The 22,590-nt window shown below is 46.9% G+C and overlaps 1 protein-coding gene across 1 annotated transcript in view; it reads right to left on the reverse strand.

The window, feature by feature from the left end:
• The window catches only part of ATRX (ATRX chromatin remodeler), a 1,138,900-nt gene that overhangs the window by 697,255 nt on the left and 419,055 nt on the right, over positions 1-22,590 (reverse strand). Inside the window, exon 14 of the mRNA XM_069211061.1 lies at positions 21,767-21,866. Within this exon, the coding sequence (XP_069067162.1) occupies positions 21,767-21,866 (100 nt within the window). The remainder of the gene's footprint in view (positions 1-21,766; positions 21,867-22,590) is intronic.

The raw sequence follows: 22,590 nt of genomic DNA on the forward strand, positions 1-22,590 counted from the left end.
AAAACCTCATCTCTTTTTTACCATTTTAGGAGCGTGGTTTTGGGACAAGGACTACAGGACTAGCCCAGGGGGCTCCCAGGTCTAGCATATTTTGCACTTCAGATTTGATGCATTCCCTTACATGATCAGGCTGTCTGTAAATTTTACTTTTGCCATGCAGGCTCTCACTTGTAATAATGGTGTGTACACACCAGGTTGTTTGACCAGGGGTCAGGGAGAACAGCTCAGAGAACTGCCCTAGGAGGTTTCTACAATAATTTTTCTGTGACTCAGAAGCAGTCTGCAAGCACAACCCCATCTACTGAGCCATCTACTATATTTAGGGAGAAGAGGTCAGGGAGAGGATCACTCTGTTCTTCCTGTCCCTCATCACTTGCCATGAGGCAATGTCATATCAGATCTATCATAGTAGGGCTTCAGGCGGTTCACATGAAGCACAGGCTTCAGGACCCACACTTTCTGTCCCAGCTGGTAAAAAGTCAGCACATCCATCTGGTCACACATCTGCTTCTGCAGTTCTTGGCTTAAAGATTTTTGGAAGCCCTCTTCATGTATTCAGTCACCCTAGTTCAGAGGCCTTACACATAGACCACAGTGGCTGGTTTTGGAGGCTTGAAAGGTTGCTCCCAGCCTTCTTTTACAAGAGCAAGGGGACCCCTAACAGGGTGTCCAAACAGAAGTTCAAAGGGGCTGTAGCCCACTCCCTTCTGAGGAACCTCCCTATCGGCAAAGAGGAGGCATGGTAATAGGACATCCCATCAGCTTCTGAGTTTCTCTGAGAGTCCCATTACCATGCCTTGACAGTATTATTGAACCTCTCAACTAATCAATTTGTTTGAGGATGGTAAGGAGTGGTGAATTTATAAGTGACACCACACTCCTTCCACATGGCTTTCAGGGAAGCAGACATGAAGTTTGCACTTCTGTCTGATACCACCTCTTTAGGGAAACTCACCCTTGAGAAAATTCCCAGGAGGGCTTTGGCCACAGCAGGAGCTTTAGTGGTCCTAAGAGGAATGACCTTTGCACACCCAGTGGCATGGTCCACCACCACCAGTATAAATCTATTGCCAGAGGCTGTTGGGCCAACAATATCCACCCCAACCCTCTCAAAGGGCACTCCAACCACTGGTAGTGGAATTAAAGGGGCCTTTGGAGTGCCGCCTGTCTTGCCACTGGCTTGGCCGGTGACAGGAGCGACAAAACTCCTTAGTGTCTTCAGACATGTGGGGCCAGTGAAAGTGAAGGACAAGCCTGTCCCAAGTTTTGCTTTTCCCCAAACGGCCTGGAAGAGAGATGTCATGTGCTAGAGCTAAACTCCCTAAACTTCAGAGGGATAACCAATCTCCTGGTGGCACCAGGTTTAGGGTCCCTTGCTTCTGGGTAAAGGAGACTGTTATCCCAGTACACCTTAAGGGTGCCACTGACATCCCCTGCCTTTTGTGCTGCAGCTTGCTGCTTAAGCTCTCCAATGTGGGACAGGTCTTCTGTTCCACACTGAGTACCACCGTGGTAGGCCCCCCTGCACCCAAGAGCTCAGCTGTGTCAACTTTGAGCTCCTATGGTGTAGGTTCCACCCAAGGAGCAGATTATTCTCTCTAAAGAGGGGACTCCTCACTGGAGGCTGGAGCAGAGGGGTATCTTCTTACCCTTTCTGCTCTTCTGTTTAGGAGCCTCCTCGGCAATTGTTCCAGGGCTTCCTGTTCCCTTTGTTTCTTGATATGTGCTCTGGTAAGGGCAAAGTTATGCCCAGGTATGCCCAAGCATTGCTGCATAGGCCTCCAATTCCACTTCATACCAAGCTGAAATCTCCAAGTAATTACCTAGCAGAAAATCTACAGGTAGATCAAAGGACACTACTACCTTTTTAGGGCCAGTAACCCACTACCCCAGCTGAAGTCAATAACTGACATATGGCGGCACAAAGTGTTATAAGCATCAGTCTCTTGGTATGTGTGTCCAAGTAGGTGTTGCTCAGGAGACAACCAGCTTTTCAGTCACGACAGTGAAACTGGCACCTGTGTCCCTCAGCATCAACACCATTGATTAAGGGGTGCTGCCTTTAGTAGGAAAGTAGCCTCTTTTTAGCCGGTTACCACCACATTTTGGCCTGTTTGTCAGTGTGTTTGACTGCAGTTTACTGGGATCCTGCTAATCAGGACCCCAGTAATTATGCTCTCTCCTTTAAACTTGGTTGCTGGAACCTTTTATCACCCCACATGTGGCATACTGGTGCACCCATGTAAGTCCCTAGTGTATGGTACCTAGGTACCCAGGGTATTCCTATAGACTGCAGCATGTATTATGACACCCATAGGAAGCCATTGCAGCCTGTGTGAAAAGGTGCATGCACCCTTTTACCACCAGGTCACTATAAGCCACCCCTATGGCAGGTCCTCCTAGTCCAGAGGGTAGGATGCAAGTACCTGTGTATGAGGGCACACCTGCACTAGCAGAGGTACCACCACAAACTCCAGGCCCATTTTCCTAGACTTTGTGAGTGCGGGGATGGCATTGTACGCTTGTATTGGACATAGGTCACTACCTATGCCCAGCTACATAATGGTAACTCCGAACCTGGCCATGTTTGGTATCAAACATGTCAGAATCATACCCCAATACTGTTGCAAGTATTGGACGTATGATTCCATGCACTCTGGGGGCTCCTTAGAGGACCCCAAACATTGCTACCACCAGTCCTACAGGGTTTTCCAGGCAGCCCAAGCTGCTTCCACCCCACAGACAGGTTTATACTCTCCTGCTGCTTGATCTGATCAAGCCTGGGAAGGCAGAGCAAAAAATGTCCTTTGGGAGAGGGAGGTAACACCCTCTCCCTCTGGAAATAGGTGTGACTGGCTTGGAAGAGATAGCCTCCCCAAGCCCCAGGTGTGCTTTAAAGGCCCCACCAGCAGACAAGCTGCTTTACCATCTGCGGGTCAGGAGACAAGCACATACAACTGCATATGCACACTCCAGGTCACCTCTGGCACAGGCATTACTGGAAGCTATCACCCTCTTCTCTGAATGATGAGGACAGACCACGTCTTGCTGTTAGATCATGAAAAAACATTTATTCTGTCTCATATTGGTAAGTCTCAAATAACTGGCCAAACTCTGCTCACTTCAAAACAATGATTTGTCTATGAACTACTGATATTACCATCATGCTCTCACCTTGAAGTTAGTAACTCGTGGCATATAGAACTCATTTACCACTCCAGTACATAATAGATTATTTCGGGAGACAACGTTATATAGATGCAAAGTTATGAAAGAAAATGTCCCTGCTATCTGTATCTAGAGTTAACACAGACTAAGCTCTCTAGACATCTGAAGATCAGTGACGCCCTGAGATTATTACCTGTGTGCAATGTTGAGCAGGAAATCATTCAACAGGTACAGGAGGGAGAAAAACATGTGAATCTCTGTTTGCATACCCATACATTCCACTAATGATGGTTTGCATCACCACATGGTTAAGGATGATTATGTTGACTGGTAATTTATTGGGACAATATTGGTTCTAAAAGTAGGATTTCTCACACAACATCTCCCACAGACAGGCATGGAAATAACAAGCATTTGCAATGCAATTGGTCTCGCATTTGCTTGAGTTAGAGCTATTGGCGCTGTAAATTCATAACTGGACTGTTCTGGACACAAATTGGTCAAACCATGCCTCATAATTTGGTCTTTTCCTGCCACATAATTCCAGAGGCCCTGCATATAACTAAAACACTTCCATTTAGCTTCTTCCTCTATCTGTAGCCAAAAATGAAAACTTTGCCATTAGGCATTCTAATTTAAATCTGCCATGCTACTTCCAATAGAATACCACTTTCAAAACCCCACCCTCAGAGTTGCTGGCTGGCTAACACAATTACTAAAAAGACAAGAACACAAGATAGGCACGGAGGAGTAAAGAGAGAAAAACTAGAAGGGTCACCCAAACATAACGCGTGTTCGAACAGTCAGTGAAATAAGGATGTTAAGTTGGCCTGAATCATGGTCCTAATTGCAATGAGGAGAGATTAATAAAACATATACAATTATCATGTAAACCCAATAAAAACCTTTATCAGAAATAAACTTTTGGCATTAGACTGTAATGCTCAGAACAGCCCCTAGAGGACACCACAATGAAAATAACATTTGTAAGAAACATGGTCATGTAACTATATAATTAGCCCCTAGTGGGCATAACCACATGAAAAGAAAATGTCAAAAAGTATTGTAGTGCAACCATATATTTAGCCTCTAGAGGGCATAGCACATCACACATTTTTAGGGTTAGCAGGCCTACTGTAATAAAATTTCAAACAAGGCCTTTAAAACACAAACACCAGCTGTAAAACAAAAGTTACAACCATGATAGCACTTAAAAGGACACTGAATGGTGGGAGGGGTTATTATTTTCGGGTCATCACTAACCTAGTGTGGGGGCCCCAGGGATGAGGTAGACAGGAGGAGCACATTGTGGTGAACGTTTTGAAGGAGATCCCATTGTCCTAGGGCCACCACGTGCTGAGTTATGGGCAAAACTGTATGGTAAAAGTGATGCCCTGCAAAGCATTATGGAGGGAGTTTGCATGCCTGCTAATATTGTGCAATAGAACACCCCTTCGAGGACACCAGAGTAAAATAGCACTTCTAAGAAACATGGTCATGTAAGGATAAGTTACTTACCTGTAAATCCTAGTTCTCTTCCAGGGGTATCCTCATCAAAGTCATAAACATTGAATATTCCCGCCCTTGTGCGGGGACCCCGGAGCATATATAAAATATATACACATTATACATGTGTAACAAACAGTCATGCAGGCTATCATGTTAAAAACAGGCTAAAATGCTTTATTTCTATGAAGTTTTTTTTTTTTTTTATTAAATACTACAATAGAGCCTAAATAAGTACCCAAGCTCCTAAAACTAGGCTTGGGGAAGTAAGCAGTAGCAAACTCTAGTGAAAAAATAGAGAAAACTGCATTGAAAAACAATGAAGCATTCTTAGCCAATAGGCTGCATGTAGGTTAACACAGGAGAACCATAAAAACTTTGGCACTGTGCCTTTAAGACCCTGAGCACCTCCAGTATCCCACCATGCCTCAGGGGTGAAGGAAAGGTGACAGTTGGTTCACAGTTAGGTCAGTTCTTTTTACGGTGACAATTTGTATAATTGAATCAAAATACTGTCTGTCCTGCACTTCCAGTAGACGTGTGTCCGGGGAGGAGGGTGGGTTGTTTATGACTTTGATGAGGATACCCCTGGAAGAGAACTAGGATTTACAGGTAAGTAACTTATCCTTCTCTTCCAGGGGATCCTCATCAATAGTCATAAACATTGAATATATTAGCAAGCCCATCCCTAAACCCAGCGGACTGTCCGATAGAAGTGCAGGAATAGACATGTCTTACGCAAATAAATTCCTTAGAGAGGCCTGCCCCACTTGGGCATCCGCTCTTGCATCTGAGTCTAAACAATAATGTCTTGTAAAAGTATGGACAGACTTCCATGTAGCAGCCTTACAAATCTCAGATATAGGAACATTGTTAAGGAGAGCAGCAGTAGCCGCTTTTCCCCTTGTGGAATGCGCTCTAGGCCGCGCTAGCAATTGTCTATTAGCTAGCTGGTAAGTATTAACAATACAAGAAACTATCCATCTTGATATTGTTCGCTTAGATGCTGCTTCTCCTGTCCTTAAATGACCATAGTTCACAAACAAGCGGTTAGAGTGTCTAATCGATTTTGTCTTGTCCAGATAAAATTTCAGCACTCTTTTCAAGTCTAATGAGTGCAATGCTTTCTCAGCCGGAGTTTCCGGATTGGGAAAGAACGTCGGTAAAGTTATGGTCTGATTAATATGGAATTCTGACACCACCTTCGGAAGGAAAGATGGGTGAGTTCGTAGAACTACTCTATTGTCATGAAAAACCGTGTACGGTTCTTTTGCAGACAAGGCCTGGATCTCACTGACCCTCCTCGCTGAAGTAATGGCCACCAGAAAAGCCGTTTTCCACGTAAGGTGTTGTAAGGAGGCCTTATGGATAGGCTCGAAAGGAGGGCCCATAAGTTTTGCTAGGACTATGTTCAGTTCCCACGGAGGAGAAGGCCTCCGAATTGGCGGAAAAACTTTCTTCAAACCTTCTAAGAAATCCTTGACTACAGGTTTCGTAAAGAAGGATTCCTGAGAAGGTGACTTGCGATAAGCAGTAATAGCAGACAAATGTACCTTAATAGATGATACCTGCAGACCGGATTTCGCTAGGTGAAGCAAATAGGACAGTATGACGTCCTCCTGCGCCCGTATGGGATTATGGCCTTGCTGACAGCACCATATGTAGAATCTCTTCCACTTAAAAGCGTAGGAACGCCGCGTGGAAGGCCGTTTGGACTCTTTCAAGATGTTCATGCACTCCTGCGAGAGTCCTAGGTGCCCATACTGCAGGAATTCAGGAGCCATGCTGTTAAGCTCAGAGAGGGTAGGTTGGGATGCAGAATCCTGCCCTCCATTCTGCTCAGAAGATCCGGTCTGCACGGCAGCCTCCTGTGAGGTTTTTCCGACAGGTTGAGGAGATCCGTGTACCAGAATTGTCGAGGCCATTGTGGCGCTATAAGAATCATTCTGGTCCTGGATCCGTAAAGTTTGCTGATCACTGCCGGAATGAGGGGAATCGGCGGAAAAGCGTAAAGAAATGTCCCTGACCAGTCGATCAACAGGGCATTCCCTCGAGATCCCGGACGGTAGAACCTGGATGCGAAGTCTGGGCATTTCCTGTTTACATCGTCTGCGAAGAGGTCCAGTTGAGGCCGACCCCATTGCGCGAAGATGTATTCTGCGACTTCGTCGTGCAGGACCCAATCGTGAACGTCCTCCAGGTGTCTGCTTAGAAAGTCTGCTTCTACGTTCTGCTGACCTGGCAGGTGAACTGCTGTGATTGACATTCCTCTGGCCAGGAGCCAATGCCATATCGCTTGGGACTCTCGTGAAAGGGGTAGGGATCTCGTTCCCCCTTGTTTGTTCAAGTAATACATCGTGGTTGTATTGTCCGTCTGTATCAATAGAGTTTTCCCCTGAATTAGTGGTGTGAAAGACTTGAGAGCCAGATGGACCGCTCTGAGTTCTAGCAGATTGATGTGGTACTGCTTCTCCTTGTCTGACCACAGACCCTGCGCTTGAAAAGGACCCAGATGAGCCCCCCATCCCTGAAGAGACGCATCCGTTACCAGAGTGTCGGATGGAAGTACCTGGTGAAACGGAGCGCCCACTGACAGGTGAGGTCTGTGCATCCACCATCTCAATGACTGAAGTGCTACCTCCGGTAGCCGCATTGTGTCTTCCCAGCGACCTGTTCTTTGGCTCCAATTGGCCTCCAATGCCTCTTGGAGGGGTCTCATGTGGAGTCTGGCATTTGGGACAATAAAGATGCACGATGCCATGGAGCCCAGTAGTGATGTCACCTGACGTGCCGTAGGTGCGCTGGCTCTCAACAGGTCCTGGCACTTCTTGTTTATTGAGGACAGTTGTTCCTCCGAAGGATACACTTTTTGTAGTTCTGTGTTTATGATAGCTCCTAGGTAGTGAAGACTCTGCGTTGGAGTCAAGGTTGACTTCTGGTAATTGACCTGAAGACCTAGAGCTTCGCAAACTCCTAGTACAATGTCCCGATGGCTTCTCGCCTGCTCCGGAGAAGAAGCCTTTAGTAGCCAGTCGTCTAGGTATGGATATATGTATATCCTTTGTCTTCGTAGATGCGCCGCCACCACTGCCATACATTTCGAGAAAACTCTTGGAGCAGATTTCAGGCCAAAGGGTAGAACCCTGAACTGGTAATGCTGTAACGCTACTCGAAAGCGCAGGAATTTTCGATGCTTTGGAGGTATTGGGATGTGGAAATATGCATCCTGCAGGTCGATGGAGCACATCCAGTCTCCCTGATGCAGTTGAGGGAAAATTTGGTGAAGCGCTAGCATTCTGAACTTCTGCTTTCTTATGTGTTTGTTCAGCAGTCTTAGATCCAGGATTGGCCTGAAAACGCCCTCTTGACCCTTCTTTGCTACTAGAAAGTAACGGGAGTAGACCCCCTTTCCTCTGTGGGCAGATGGAACCCTTTCTATGGCATTCTTTCTTAGGAGGGCGAGAGCCTCCTTGCGTAGCAAGGTGAGATGAGCCGGATTGTGTTTGGTTGGTGGCAAGTGTGGTGGAGGCTGCTTGAAAAGGAGAGAATAGCCATGTTCGACAATATTGAGCTCCCATTTGTCTCTTGTGATAGAGTGCCACTCGTGAAGATGAGCAATAATACTTCCCCCCCACCGGAGTGGTGTACAGTGTCGAGGGAAGCGAGACTTCATTGCTTAGTGGGTGCTTTTGGAGTGGACTGTTGAGGTCTGCTTGACCCTCGCTCCCTTGTGTTTCTTCGCTGAAACAGAGGGCGTCCCTGTCGTTGCTGAGACCTTTGCGACCAATGAGGGGTTTGAACCCTCTGTTGGAAAGGGCGTCTATCGTACGGTCTGTACCTCCGCCTGAAATCTTTCCTTCTTTCGAGGCCTACCGCCTTCATGGTATCCACCTCGGTCTTCATGCGGGCCATCTCTTCGTCTGCATGGGCACCGAATAGAGAATTCCCGGCAAATGGGAGATTCAGGATACGTTGTTGTGCCTCCTGTTTCAAGCCAGTGAGCCTCAGCCAGGAAGATCTCCTCGCACAGATACCATGTGCGTACCCATGAGCCGCCAAATCCGCCCCATCCGCTGCCGCGCTGATAACTTGGTTAGATACCAGGCATCCTTCCTGTAGAATCTCTTGGAAATCTTGCCTGTCTTCTCTGGGCAGTTTTTCTGTAAATCTACTGAGGGAATCCCACAGAGAACGATCGTACCTGCCCAGGAGCGCAGACGCACTAGAGACCTTCATTGCTGAAGCCACTGTCCCGCACATCTTTCTTCCCAGAGAGTCTAAATGTCTGCTCTCTTTATCCGGGGGTACCGTGGATGAAGATGCCACCGAGTGGGTCTTTCGGCCGGCAGCTATGATCACTGAGTCTGGTGGCGGATCCTTCCTAAGGAATAAAGGGTCTTGCTCTGGAGCCTTGTACTTTTTAAGAATCCGAGCCGGGGCAGACTTAAGCGAGGCTGGGGCCAGAAAAGTGTCCATGGTCGGCTGCAACAAACCAGGCACTAGAGGCAGCAACTTTTTCGACGCTGATCTCTGTTGTAGCGTCTCAAAGATGATTGATGAGGAGGTAGACGGTTCTGGAACCTCTATATTGAGTTTCTGCGCTCCTCTTAGCAACACCTCGTTGAAAGTGGTTATGTCATCCACTGGTGAGACTCTAGCAGGTGGTGAATCTGTAAGAGTAGGTGAGTAACGCCCGACAGAAGAACCTGATGAAGACCAAGAGGGTGATCTTCTTGAGCGCGACCTGGATCTCCGTTGAGAGCGAGATCTGCTGCGGGACGCTGTAGCCGAGCGCCTAGACCTCGCGGTCGGCTGTCGAGGAGCTGAACGAGCCCGTTCTTCCCCGGCTGTCGGCGATGGCGTTCTTGGCGGGGAGGCAGTGGGTGAATACATTCGCGAATATTGCGAATCTGGGGAGGCCGCTGGTCTGTTGAGGCTCTCCAGCCATCTCGGAGATAGGTTGATGGGCGAGACATGCCCAGGAGATGCTCTTGACCGAGAAGAGTCGCTCGGTATGGAGACCACTGGAGACGGAGCCTTGTCTGGCGAGGGGCGATGTTCTGCTCCCTGTTGGACAGGTAAAACCTGCGTCGACGTCGATGGCTGTTTCGACGTCGAAGAACGCCCAGTCGGTCGGTCCTGCCTCGACGTTGATTGCCTCGACGTTGATTGCCTTGACGTCGAACGGCGTTCCTTGGACCTCGACCTGCTCGCCGTCGTGTGCCTCGACGTGGAGCGATGGGAGGTTGACGGCGGATGTTTCTCGTGCCGTCGTGGAGATCTCGACGCCGTGTGTCCTGACGTCGGGGGCGCACAGCCTTTGGCGGCGACCGGGCATGCCGGCGATGGCTCGACGTCGATCGGCGGGCTGCCGTCGACGGAGACCTGCCCCTGCTCTGATGCTCCCTCGACGCCGTTCCCTTCGACGTCGGGTGCGTCGCCGTCGACTGCGATCTATGCCGGTGGGACGGTGGTAGCGACAACGTCGACGGTGAACAAACAGGTATTTTCCTACCGGTCGACGTCGACCGGGCCATTCTCTCCTGAGAATGGCCTTCTGGATGCCTGGGGAGTGAGGAGGACGATGTTCTTTTCCTCTCCTGAAGCCCATGAAGTCGGATCTTCTCTATGTCTTTCAGAGTCCTCCTAGACATGTTCTTACAGTACTTACAAGTGTCAGGGCAGTGACTCTGAGGCAGGCACACTATGCACAGAGAGTGGGGATCTGACTGGGCCTTCTTCTTCCCACAAGCAGGGCATTTGACAAAAAGAGAAGGCATTTTTCTGTCAGAAAAAACCTTCCTAGCTCAGACAAAGATGTTACTTGTCGAGTGAAAAGTGAAAAAACGCTTTTTTAAAGAATTTTTCTGAGGAAAACTCAGAAAAACTGAGAGCTCAATGCTCCAGGATCCTCTCAGAAGAAGCCGGAAAAAAGAACTGACCTAACTGTGAACCAACTGTCACCTTTCCTTCACCCCTGAGGCATGGTGGGATACTGGAGGTGCTCAGGGTCTTAAAGGCACAGTGCCAACGTTTTTATGGTTCTCCTGTGTTAACCTACATGCAGCCTATTGGCTAAGAATGCTTCATTGTTTTTCAATGCAGTTTTCTCTATTTTTTCACTAGAGTTTGCTACTGCTTACTTCCCCAAGCCTAGTTTTAGGAGCTTGGGTACTTATTTAGGCTCTATTGTAGTATTTAATAAAAAAAAAAAAAAAACATCATAGAAATAAAGCATTTTAGCCTGTTTTTAACATGATAGCCTGCATGACTGTTTGTTACACATGTATAATGTGTATATATTTTATATATGCTCCGGGGTCCCCGCACAAGGGCGGGAATATTCAATGTTTATGACTATTGATGAGGATCCCCTGGAAGAGAACTATATAGTTAGCCCCTAGAAGGCATAACCATATGAAAATAGAATGGCATAAAGTAATGCAGTGTAACCATATATTTAGCCCCTCGAGGGCTAGTGCATTACACATTGTGAAGGCTAGCAGGCCTACTGCAATGCTATAACAAACAAGGCCCTTAAAACAAAATTACTGCCAGCTGCAAAAGAAAAGTTTCAGCCATGAAAGAACTTAGACACTGAATGTGGTGGGAGGGGTTATTATTTTGTGGTACCCACTAACCTGGTGTGGGGATCCAGAGATGATGTAGACAGAAAGAGTACGTTGTCGTAAACATTTTGGTGGTGGTCCCACGGTCTGAGGACCAACACAGGGAAAAGTGTTTTCTAAAAGTAATGGCCTGCAAAGCATTATAGGGCAAGTTTATGAGTGCAGTGAATATTGTAGTAATGTCTCTCCCGCTGTGTCAGGAGAGCCGCTTTGAGGATTTTTGTGTTTATTTACATAAATCATTTATCAATTACACGTGTTTTTGTGAATGCTATGGAGCGTGAAGGGGAGAGCCAAAAGAAATTACTCGGATTAGGTAACAATGTGGACAATGTGACCAGCGCTTCAATAACACCGATGGAGATCACGCAGTTCAGCGCTGTGAGCACCATGGAGCACAAAGAGGAGACACAAAAGAAAAAATTAGTTCACCCACGCTGAAGTATATCGGCAATCATGCAATAATCCATTTAACAGGGTCAATCTGCAAATGCGTAACAAAACCTCCCCAAGACAGGACAAACAAAGCGTTTACCAATGACATCAAAGAATTTTTGAAAGGCAAGCTCACAAACGAGTGAAAATGATGGGCGTGAGATGGGCATGGTCAAAAGCCCACAGAATACTTCCAACAGGTCAAAAAATGCTTTTGCGCTCTACCTAAAAAATATAACTAATAAAGACGTATTCTGTGAAAAAGAAAGGAAAAGCCCACAAGGGCCAGAAACACTGTGCCAGGTCTTACAATTACTTATGGAGTAGTGGAAATGCAATTGGACACTTTAATACAGCTCATAATGTGATGCAGACAGTCTGTGTTCAAGTCAGCCCTCAAGACACCTTTTTGATGAGCCATTGGCCAAACGTTGTTCAAGCAAAAGCGTTCCTGAATTCTGCAGGACTGGATGACAAAATCTTATTGGCCATATCCCAAGGTATATGCATGTAACGTTCCAGTAGGCAGTCTGCATTCAGGGACATCAGGAAAAAGATGTAGGAAAAAGACCCTCTTCTGCTATGCATAATTATGTTTTGTTTTTCCACCAGACCGCACAGTAGGGAGTTTCACCTACCTAATAGCAGTATAAACTACCAAGCTCTCAGGAGTCGGTGCGGAGTCATAAAGTAGGATCTCTTGGGGTGGGCCTATTACACCTAGCTATGAGGTGACTTACTGGGATAGTGGAACACGGCAAAAGTACCAATTCATCATTAAGGTTTTCATTAGATCCTCATTAAAAGGAAGACCTCTGAAGTAGGGAGCCTAGGATGCAAGAGATTTTTTTGTAGGTTTGTTTTTGTCTCTTAAGTGGGTTGTTTAAGGTCCAACGGTTCTGCTCTGCAGACTACTACAGCAAAAGAGACACTCTTCATCAGTAAGTGGACCGGTTGGGAAGTCCAACTATGTCTCTGGGCAAAGATTTATCAAAGTGGCATTCTGAAGATCTACCACTGTAATGAGGAAGTAGCACATTGTCTGCCTCCTCATTGTCATGAGATTTTGAAGCGCCTGAACTGAGTCAAAATCCAATCAGAACAAGGTTCCCAGACTACGATAATACTGGTGTCAAGGAAGAGGCTGGAGTTCATCCAAAGTTGGAGGATGCACTTTCGTAACCTCATAGGGAGATATAGGTTTTAGGTGGGCCGATGTCACTTCTGGATTGGAAGTCAGATCCAATATAGGCACCGCAGGGGTTTGGCTGGAATGGTCTGAACCGCTGAGGTCTCCAAAACACGAGTGGAGGGAAGTGCCATAAGGGAACTGGAAGGAGGACCAATGGGGTCAGTCAATGCCAAGGTTGGACCCACCAGTGGAAGTCTGACTGGAAGCCCCTGCTGCTCCATGTTGCCCAAAGGCACATCAGAGGGAGCTGAAATTTCCATGAAAAGTTGAAGCAAGGCCCTCAACCTGCTGGAGGTGAAAAAAGAAAACTCTGGGCTTGTCAGGACCAGCCTCTGAGTGGGACAAGGGCACTAATATCTAGTCCTTGGAGTGCCAAATGTGCAACTTCTCTCTGAAGTAGAAGTGGTGACATGGGATAACTCCCACTTGCACTTCTTGCTCTTGTGACATGGCTTGCCCCTCGACTAATCGTCAATCTACCGGAACACAGTGATTGAGATGAATGATGCATAAGGCACAAACTACCTCGCTTATGTGTCCAATTAATGTATTCATTCACCTCCTCCTCCTTCCTGATTGCCTTCAGGTGCATATGGGCAGCATTTATTGCATGACTTTCAGCTGTCCCAGACACCACAGGCAGACAGCAGGTGGATTCTACAGTCACTGCAGTTTAAGGCCTGTGTTTTTTGTGGATCAGTGGTAAAGGAACTCATGTTATCGCACAGGGGTCGCGCCTATGTACATCTCTAGGCAGGCACTTGGGGCAGAGTGAGATCATAGCAGGATTTAATTGTACCACCTAACACTGGTGTGGCCTACCACTATCTCTTCTAGGCAAGGCTGCAATGATCAAGATGATCATGCTCCCAAAATTCACATATGTCCTCCAGAATACTTCCTACTGGATACCATTAGAGTTATTTCAGCAGATGAGAGTCAGACAATTCTGAGATGGGCAAACTGGCTAGATTCCATTCAGGGGAAAAATAATCAAGCGACTATGGGGGATGCTGCCCATGGAGGGGGCCTGGAAACTGCTCTTCTCGACATACAAGCATACTTAGTGGGCCTCTCATCTGGCGATTATTACCGAATGGTCTTTTTCCTCACTGAAAGAGCCCTCCCTGAGAAGAAAGAGACATGCATTGAGACCTAGGGGATATATGGCTGCATTATATAAGCAGGAGGTCCAAAATTTGTTTCCAAAATAAAACCTCCGGACGAGATCCATCATGTAATGCTGTATACACTTTTGGCAAAGTGGCTACTGGCTTACTATGCAGCATTGAGATGCGGTGTGAGTTTTGTTCTTTGTGTGAGGAATCTGCATTTAGAAGTATCCAGCAAAAAAAAATGACTTGCAAGTAAGAAGATCAGAACTAGAAACACTTGACTGTGAAAACTTGCAGTAGGGTGTTACCCTCTCCTGGGTAATCTCCAAATTGGTTAGTCAAGATTGAAACACAATGGAACTGTCTTTTTTTTTAGGTCTGGATTTTGACAGTGAAGCTGTCAAACAGACCTACTGCTAATAATACACTTCGGTAAACACCTTTTAAAAATTGGCTTTCTTAGACTAGCCTCCTTCAGCCACTGGCTGGAGACTACGGCAATCACTTCTTGGATCAACCTAGTAGAGTACTGATGTCTAACTATATGCTAGATTATAATTGTGGGTGTATCCTCCTGTGTCCACTCAAGTGCCTGCACTGAACTCCATACAGGACTACTTTACAACTGTAGCTGTCTAGGTCCACTCCTGCTGGTTACCCCCTATAGCCTCCCCCCTTTTTGTTCTCACTTTTATTTGTTAACACTGCATGGTTTGGAGTACAGTAAATCCAGACCTACTTGCTTCACCTATTTTCGTTTTCTTTCTTAATTCTGGTGGAGTGTGGTGTGTTTTTTGTTTTTTTTCAGCTCTTGCTCCCCCTGCTCACACCCCTTGTATTCCAGTGTCACTGCCAGCACAACTGTGCACTGTTCGCAGAAAAAAACAAAAAAAAACAAAAGAGCAAAGTTTAGTGTGGGGTCAGAAATTCTCCAGCCAGTGTCTAAGGGGGTAATAACCACAGTGGCCATCAACTGAAGGACCAAACATTTGCACTGCTAATGGAATACTCATTTCATTCTTCATAAGGCCCCACGAAAACTGGAGTAGGGGGCATTCTTTCAGCAAGAATTTTCCACGGTTGTCAAAAAGTGCAAGGATTACATAGCATAGTGATCCATCTTCCTTCTGCATTCACAATATCTAATTCTTACGCTAAAGTTATGGATAGACATGCTAATAGGACCCCCCCCTTAGGCCGATTGCATAGCATAGTGATCCATCATACATCTACTGCTTTCACAATTTCCAATCCGTCTGTTCTCCGGTCTGGAGGGACATTTTTATTAAGACCATCATAAAAAAACATTCTAAAGTGGGTGTGGGGTGTGGCGATCATGACAGGATACTTCAATAAAGTTTTGGATAGACATGCTAACAGAACTCCCCTTAGGCTGATAAACTCTCTTCCTCTGTTGCAAGGGAGTGGGGAATGGTTGCAGAGATGGGGGGATAGATCTTAAAAGCACACAACACCCAACAAAATTACACATTCTTAACTTCTGCTCATAAATCCCATGCAAGGCTAGATTATTTTTATGGGGCTCTCTGGTGCTAAGAGTGTTTAAGCAACATATCGCATTTTCAGATCACAGAACAATATCAATTGCAAACGATACATTACAGGGACAGCTGCTTAACAGATGCTGTAGACGTAACAATAATCTTCTTCATGTCCAAGAAATGAAATTGAGATTTAGGACGCTGTCTCAGTGTACAGGATGGAAAATGATTAGATCATAGGAGATGAAACCTTACAGGCAGTTTTGAGAGGTTCCTTCCTCTTGGTTAAATTAGGGTGGGGCCGAAACACATGAGATTGTAAAAAAAATAAAAAAAGTAGCTAGTGGGGGGGAGCAACACAAGCATACATTATCAATTAAATTCTGAAAAAGGATTTTAGCTCTCAGGCATACAGTAAGGGCACTAGGTATGGGCAAAGCAGTGCTTACCCATTAGAACGGGGAAGGTGATTACTACTACAGCAAACCTGAATCCAAGCAAAGCAACATGCACAGGTAGGCTTAGAGCACATTCTGAGGTGCTACACCTGACCCAATAAACAAATTAATTACCTTTGGTAATGATCTATTTGGTGGATACTCTAGCTCCCTGCAGCTTCATCACATATTGAATCCCTTCAGGTGCCAGGCTAGTTCTGAAAACTTTGTAACAGCTCTTCTGTGCTAGCTGGTTAAGCCACAAATGCCTCTTGACTCTAGGAACCACTAGGACATGACATCAGAGTCGTACACGATGCCACCCTGGGACGCTGAAGTCATTTACATCTTTTTCCTTCCACAGCATCAAAATTAACTTGAAACCCTGCTATGAACGACCACCTGACAATTCCTCAGAATGGGGAGGCAGCCGAGATCTGTGAGGAATCTGCAGATAAACAGAGTATCCACCAAAAAGATAATTAGCAAAGGGAGGTCACTTGTACTTCTACCTGCCAATTCCTCATTCTTAAAGAAATACACATGATGCACCCTCCACAGTATACAGTCAAAACAAGAAATGCGGTGCATCACAGGTCTGGTGAAAAGGCTTTCTCTGGGGACTTCAGAGTCTGGCAAAAAATGGCTGGTGAAAGAGAACTCTCAGTGTTGCCCAGTAGATATCTAGCAAAGGAACTCCCCTGGTCAATGCAAAAAAAACAATCATGTTGGTTGAATGGACTCTGATGCCTTTGGGAGGGGTCTCCTCCTTGCACGAATGATGGCCATCTTGATGCACAATACTATCCAGTAGGAAACCTCCAAATCGGAATCTCACTGCACTTCTTGAAGCTAGCATAGCCAAGGAAGAGCAAACAATCCAGTGCAGGCAGTTCCTGTGAATATAAAAACTGAGGTCCCTGCAGGAATCCATGTGGAGCAGTCTCATCCACTATGGCAGGGTAGAATTACGGTGTAGGAAAGTGCCCTTTTGACATAGTCACCCCAACTTTTTCGCCACTACTACTGAGGTTTATCGACTGAAGGTGCACTGGGTTCCTGCAAACCAGGTCCCCAGTGTCAGAGCACTTTCCCTAAAACAAGGTAAAAGACCTCATCTTAATAAATCCATACTGATGCCAGTATTGGATTTATGATGACATGCACACAGAGGGCACTGTAGAGGTGACCCTCCCAGCCCCCCCAAAAAAACCTACTAGTCCTCTTGTGGTATCGAGCAGCCTGCCAACAAAGACATGTTTCTGATCACCCTGGAGGCGAAAGCCCGAGCTCTCAGAGGCCACAAACAATGCCTGCTTCGGAGGAAGGTCTTATCACCTCCTCCAGCACCACGGCTAGTGAATCTGCATATCAAGGCAAGGGACTTCAAAGTCCCTGCCACTACTGATATGCGGCCCAGCCTACCACAGACCTGGGAGATGCCCTGAGGCCCATTTGGCACCAGGAGAAGGGTAGAAATTAGTTATGCGGCAGGTGTGTTGCACTACCAGGCTAGCCAAACCCCTAAGGTGGGCTGCCTGATGTGCTTTACGGAGGAATGGCTCCACCATCTTGTCTGAGGTGGAATTAGGAATTCTGGGACAGAGTTATGTCCACTCCCCACAGGAAGTGGTTGTATAGGAAGTGTAGTGACCCCGGGGTTAAGTAGCCCATTGGCTACTATTCTACACTCCAGAGACACAAAAGGCAAGAACTGAAAACGACTGAGTGCACCAACTTTGCCAGCCTGCCCCAACTTCAACAACTGCGAGCAAGAAGCCTCATCCAGCAGCTGCTAAAACTTCCAAAAGGCCAGGAAGACTGCCAGTCTTCACCCCAGCACAAGTAACTCCTGCGGAGTACTGGAGAATGCTACCCTGCATTCTTGCGGGCATCAAAGAAACAATGAAGAGGTCTCTGGACTGCTAAACCAGACGTCTGACATCACCACTGCACCCGTGCCCCCTAGCCCTAACTGAAGTGTGCCAACAGTGCCAGAGTGGTCTCCAGCCTTTTGAGAGATAAAGTCCATTGTGGGTTTCCCCACTGCGACCTTCACATTGACACCTGCTGGCTCTTTGTGCAGGACCCTCTCCACCGCGAGTGACCGGAAGACAAAGACCCAGCGACTCAGGACACCTCTACACCCTCTGCCCCAGATTAAAGAGAAGAGAACCAATGATGTCACCATGTCTCCCCATCTCGTGAGACCTGAGCCCACTTGCTGGCTTGATCAGAATGGTCCCCCAGACCACACACAGTCTTTCTGCAGGCCCCCTCTACCGCGACCGCTCCGGTGATGAAAACCAGAGCCTAAGGAAACCCCTGCACTTGCCATCCTGGCTCCAGGAGAAGAGGACCAAAGGTGCCCTCACGTACCCTCAATATTTGAACCTATCTGTTGGTTCACTTCGACTGGACCCCCAGACACTGCCTGCAGTGCCTTTCTGATCTGACCGATCGGCATTGATTCCAATGGGATGCAGAATGCTGAACTACATCTCTGCACCTAGCCGCCCCAGTGCTGTCCGAGTTGACCTGATGGTGTGGCCTAGGACCCTGCCCCATAGTCCCCTTAAGTTTGGAAGACTGGTACTGTAAGTCATTGTTGAGTCCCTGGTTGTCATATTTGTTTTTCCTCCATAGGATAACACTGCAGCTTCAGAAATTGCTTGTAAACAATTTTCTTAAAAAACGTATTTACATGATTGTATTGATTCTGGCGCCTAAATATATGAGGATACTTGTTATTTTTGTTAACTAGTGTGGATCTCCTTATTGAGTCGTTTGTCGTATTTATTGACTTTGTGCCTATGGTAAATGTCTCACACTTCTCTCTGATAAGCTTGGGGCTGCTCAACCACACTAACCCGTAAAGGATCATCTTGGGATTGCTAGAGCAAGCCCCTGTGCACTGGTGTAAGAAGCTGGCTCTGTATATACTATATCAAAATGAGATACCGTGTGCACAGAGTTCAGGGGTTCCCCAAAGGCTTAACAGAGGCTAAAGTAGATAATACTAATGCTTTCTTTTGTGGTAGTGTGGTCGAACAGTTAGGCTTATCAGAGGGTAGTGCAAAGCATTTGGTGTACACACACAGACAATAGAAGAACCACACATTCAATTAATTAACTCCAGACCAATGGTTTTTATATAGCAAAAATATATTTTCTTAGTTTATTTCTAGAACCACAAGATTCAAGTTGCACGTAAGTACTTCAATAGATTCGTTTTTCACACATACATCAATGGTACTTTATTTGAAATTGATAAGTTATGCAGTTTTTGAAATATTGGCAATTACCTGTTTTAACAGTTGGCACTGCAATTTTCAGAAACGGTTGCGGGGTGGGGATGAGAAAAGTAAATATGATTTACAGGTAAGTACTTGATTTACAGTTGCAGTCCCCGAGGGTTAGGATGTCCACAGGTTGGGGTTCAAGTTAACCCCAAACACCTACCACCAGCAACACAGGCCGGCCGGGTGCACAGGTTAAAGTAGAGGCAAACTTAACATGGGAACCTATGGAGACTGGGGGCATCTGTTTCAGATCTTCTGGTAGATAAGTACCCGCATCTTTGGAGGGCAGACCAGTGGTGCTTAGAGGAGTACAAGGGGGGGCAGCACTAAAAACACATCCTCAGTGGCGCTGGGGCGGCCGGGTGCAGGGTGCAAACAAGAGCATCAGGCTCCCAATGCTTTTCTATGAGGGGATCCCAGGGTCACTTAGATGCTGCAGACTGGGCTCAGGGGGTAGTTCGGACAAACAACAGACTGGACAAGGGGGGGATGGGGGGGGGGGGGGGGGGGGGGGCCTGCTGAATATAGCTGCACCGAAGGTCGGGTTCTCCAAGGCCTGGGGGCTGCGGGTGCACTGGTACTTTAGGCATCGGAAATCTTCATCCGGAGCTTTCACAGTCAGGGGGTTCCTTGGGATTCCCTCTGCAGGTGTCGTCGTGGAGGGGTGGAGAAGTAAACCCAAGGTGTGCACTTGGTCACAATTGCTTGGGGACCCACTCTAACTGGTTGGGCCACCTGGACACCACCCACAGGCGTTGGGTGGTCGAACTCTCAGATCCTGGGAGGCTGAGTCCCTTGGTTGTTGATTCATTGGGGACAGTGCCGCTGTCCTCAGGAGTTCTCGGTCCTCTGTGGTGCAGGGCTGTCCTCTGGAGGGGGGTAGAGGTCGCTGGTCCCACGGGATGCATTGCTTGTCTCTGTGCAGGTTCTCTGATGCAGAAGATGGGCCGGTAGGGCTGGGACCAAGTCAGTTTGTGTCATCCATCTTCTCTGATGGGTTTCAGCTATGCAGTCCTTCTTGTGAGGTTGCAGGAATCTGGTGAGCTGGGTTCAGGGAGGCCCTTAAATTCTGGATTTAGGGGGTGTTTTAGAGGTCAGAGAGAAGTAGCCAATGGCTACTGTCCCTAAGGGTGGCTACACCCTTCGTGTCCACTCCCTTTGGGGAGGGTGGCACAAACCTAACCCTATTGGTCCCTGTCCTCCAATCCAAGATGGAGGATTCTGCAGGGAGGGGATCACTTTAGCTCTGGACACCTTAGGAGTAGTCACTCCTCCTTGTTTTTTCAAAGTTTCCCACCAAACTTGCCAACAAAAGTGGGGCTTTGTCCAGGAGGTGGGCATCTCCACTAGCTCGAGTGCCCTGGGGCACTGTAACATGAGTCCTGAGGCTATGAGGCTCACCGCCAGGTGTTAAAGTTCCTGCAGGGGGGAGGAGCAAAGCACCGCCACCCAGAGCAGGCTTGTTTCTGGCCTCAGAGAGCACAAAGGCCCTCCCCCTCATGGGGTCAGAAACATGTCTGCTAGTGGCAGGCTGGCACAGACCAGTCAGCCCTACACTAGAGGATTGGGTAAAATACAGGGGGCATCTCTAAAATGCCCTCTGTGTGCTTTTTTAGAATAGATCCAACGCTGGCATCAGTGTGGGTTTATTGTGCTGAGAAGTTTGATACCATACTTCCCAGTATTCAGTGAAGCCATTATGGAACTGTGGAATACGTAATGACAAATTCCCAGACAATATACTTAATATGGCCACAATGCACTTACAATGTCTAAGAATGGACTTAGACACTAAGGGCCATATGTATGAACACATTTTCCCATTGACACAGAATGGGAAAAACCCTTTGCTACATCTGGCCCTAAGTGCATATTGCTCATGCAGATAAACCTTCACCTGTGGTACAGTGCACCCTGCCTTAGGGCTGTAAGGCCTGCTAGAGGGGTGACTTACCTATGCCACAGTGTTTTGTGGGCATGGCACCCTGAGAGGGATGCTGTGTCGACTTTGCCTTTTTCTCCCCACCAACACACACAATCTGCAATGGCAGCGTGCATGTGTTTGGTGAAGGGTCCCTTAGGGTAGCATAACACATACTGCAGCCTTAGGGACTCCCTCCCTGGGCACAGGGCCCTTGGTACCACTAGTACCTTTTACAAGGGGTGTGCCAATTGTGAAAACAATGGTACATTTTGGGGGAAAGAACACTGGCGCTGGGGCACACTCAGTCAACTCAGCATCAATATCAGGCAAAACGTGTGTGCGTGTGTGGGGGGGAGGGGTGCCTTAACTGCAACAAGGGCCAGATTCCTACAAGTGGTAAGGGAACACCTGGACTCTTTGTACGGTATACCTCATTTTGCCATACCTTATCAGGAGCCAGCTTCCTACAACTACAAATGAAGTTACTGATGTAAAGGTAATACAACAGCCAAACATTTTGCTACTCTGAAATACCCAAATTAAATTCTATTTATACCTTGCTTTCACTGGAGTCATCTTGAACCTTTATTCGTCGTCTTTTCTTCTTTTGCTTCTGTTTATAACTTCGATTTTCTTCTGCTTCTTTTTTTGCAGCCCTAGAAACATTTTTTCAATTACTCAGGGAAGAATATTTATAGAGACTATTAATGACCACATCACGATTTTATGACAGAAAGGGGATGCAAATATTTCTACATACAGACTTTTTAAATTGCATCAAAATGCGAAGAACAGTGGTCAACAACCACACAATATACAAATATAAGTTAAACCACCTTACTAAAAATGAAATCCAGTGTGGGTGACCAGGATGCAGTAAGATAGCCATATTGTACAAGTTACTTACCTTCGGTAACAAGAAATCTGGTAGAGACATATTGTAGTTGCAGACTCGTTACCTGTGAATTTCCCCAGGCGGAGAATTTTTCTTCAAGCAGTAAGCCTGTGCGCCGTTGGTCAACTCCGCGGGTGTCATTGGCGTTGTGGTCGCCCTTATGACATCGGAATTGTATATAGGCGCCACCCCGGAGCACTGACGCCAGTTTCTTTTCACGACTTTCCAAGCCAGTAGCACGGAGCCAAGAAGCACACTGAGAATGGTGCGCCAAAACTAGGGCCCTTAGAGGGAAGTACCTGTCCCTAGATATCAGTTCACAGTGCGGAGAGGATGGGCGGATCAGTACGGAACCTGCAACTAGAATATGTCTCTACCAGATATACCGTTACCGAAGGTAAGTAACTTGTACAGCTGATAAGAGACTTCTAGTTGCAGATTCCTTACCTTTGAATAGATACCCGAGCAATACAATCCCTGGTGGT

The sequence above is a fragment of the Pleurodeles waltl genome, chromosome 2_1 (assembly GCF_031143425.1).
Source record: "Pleurodeles waltl isolate 20211129_DDA chromosome 2_1, aPleWal1.hap1.20221129, whole genome shotgun sequence".
NCBI classification, from domain to species: domain Eukaryota; kingdom Metazoa; phylum Chordata; class Amphibia; order Caudata; family Salamandridae; genus Pleurodeles; species Pleurodeles waltl.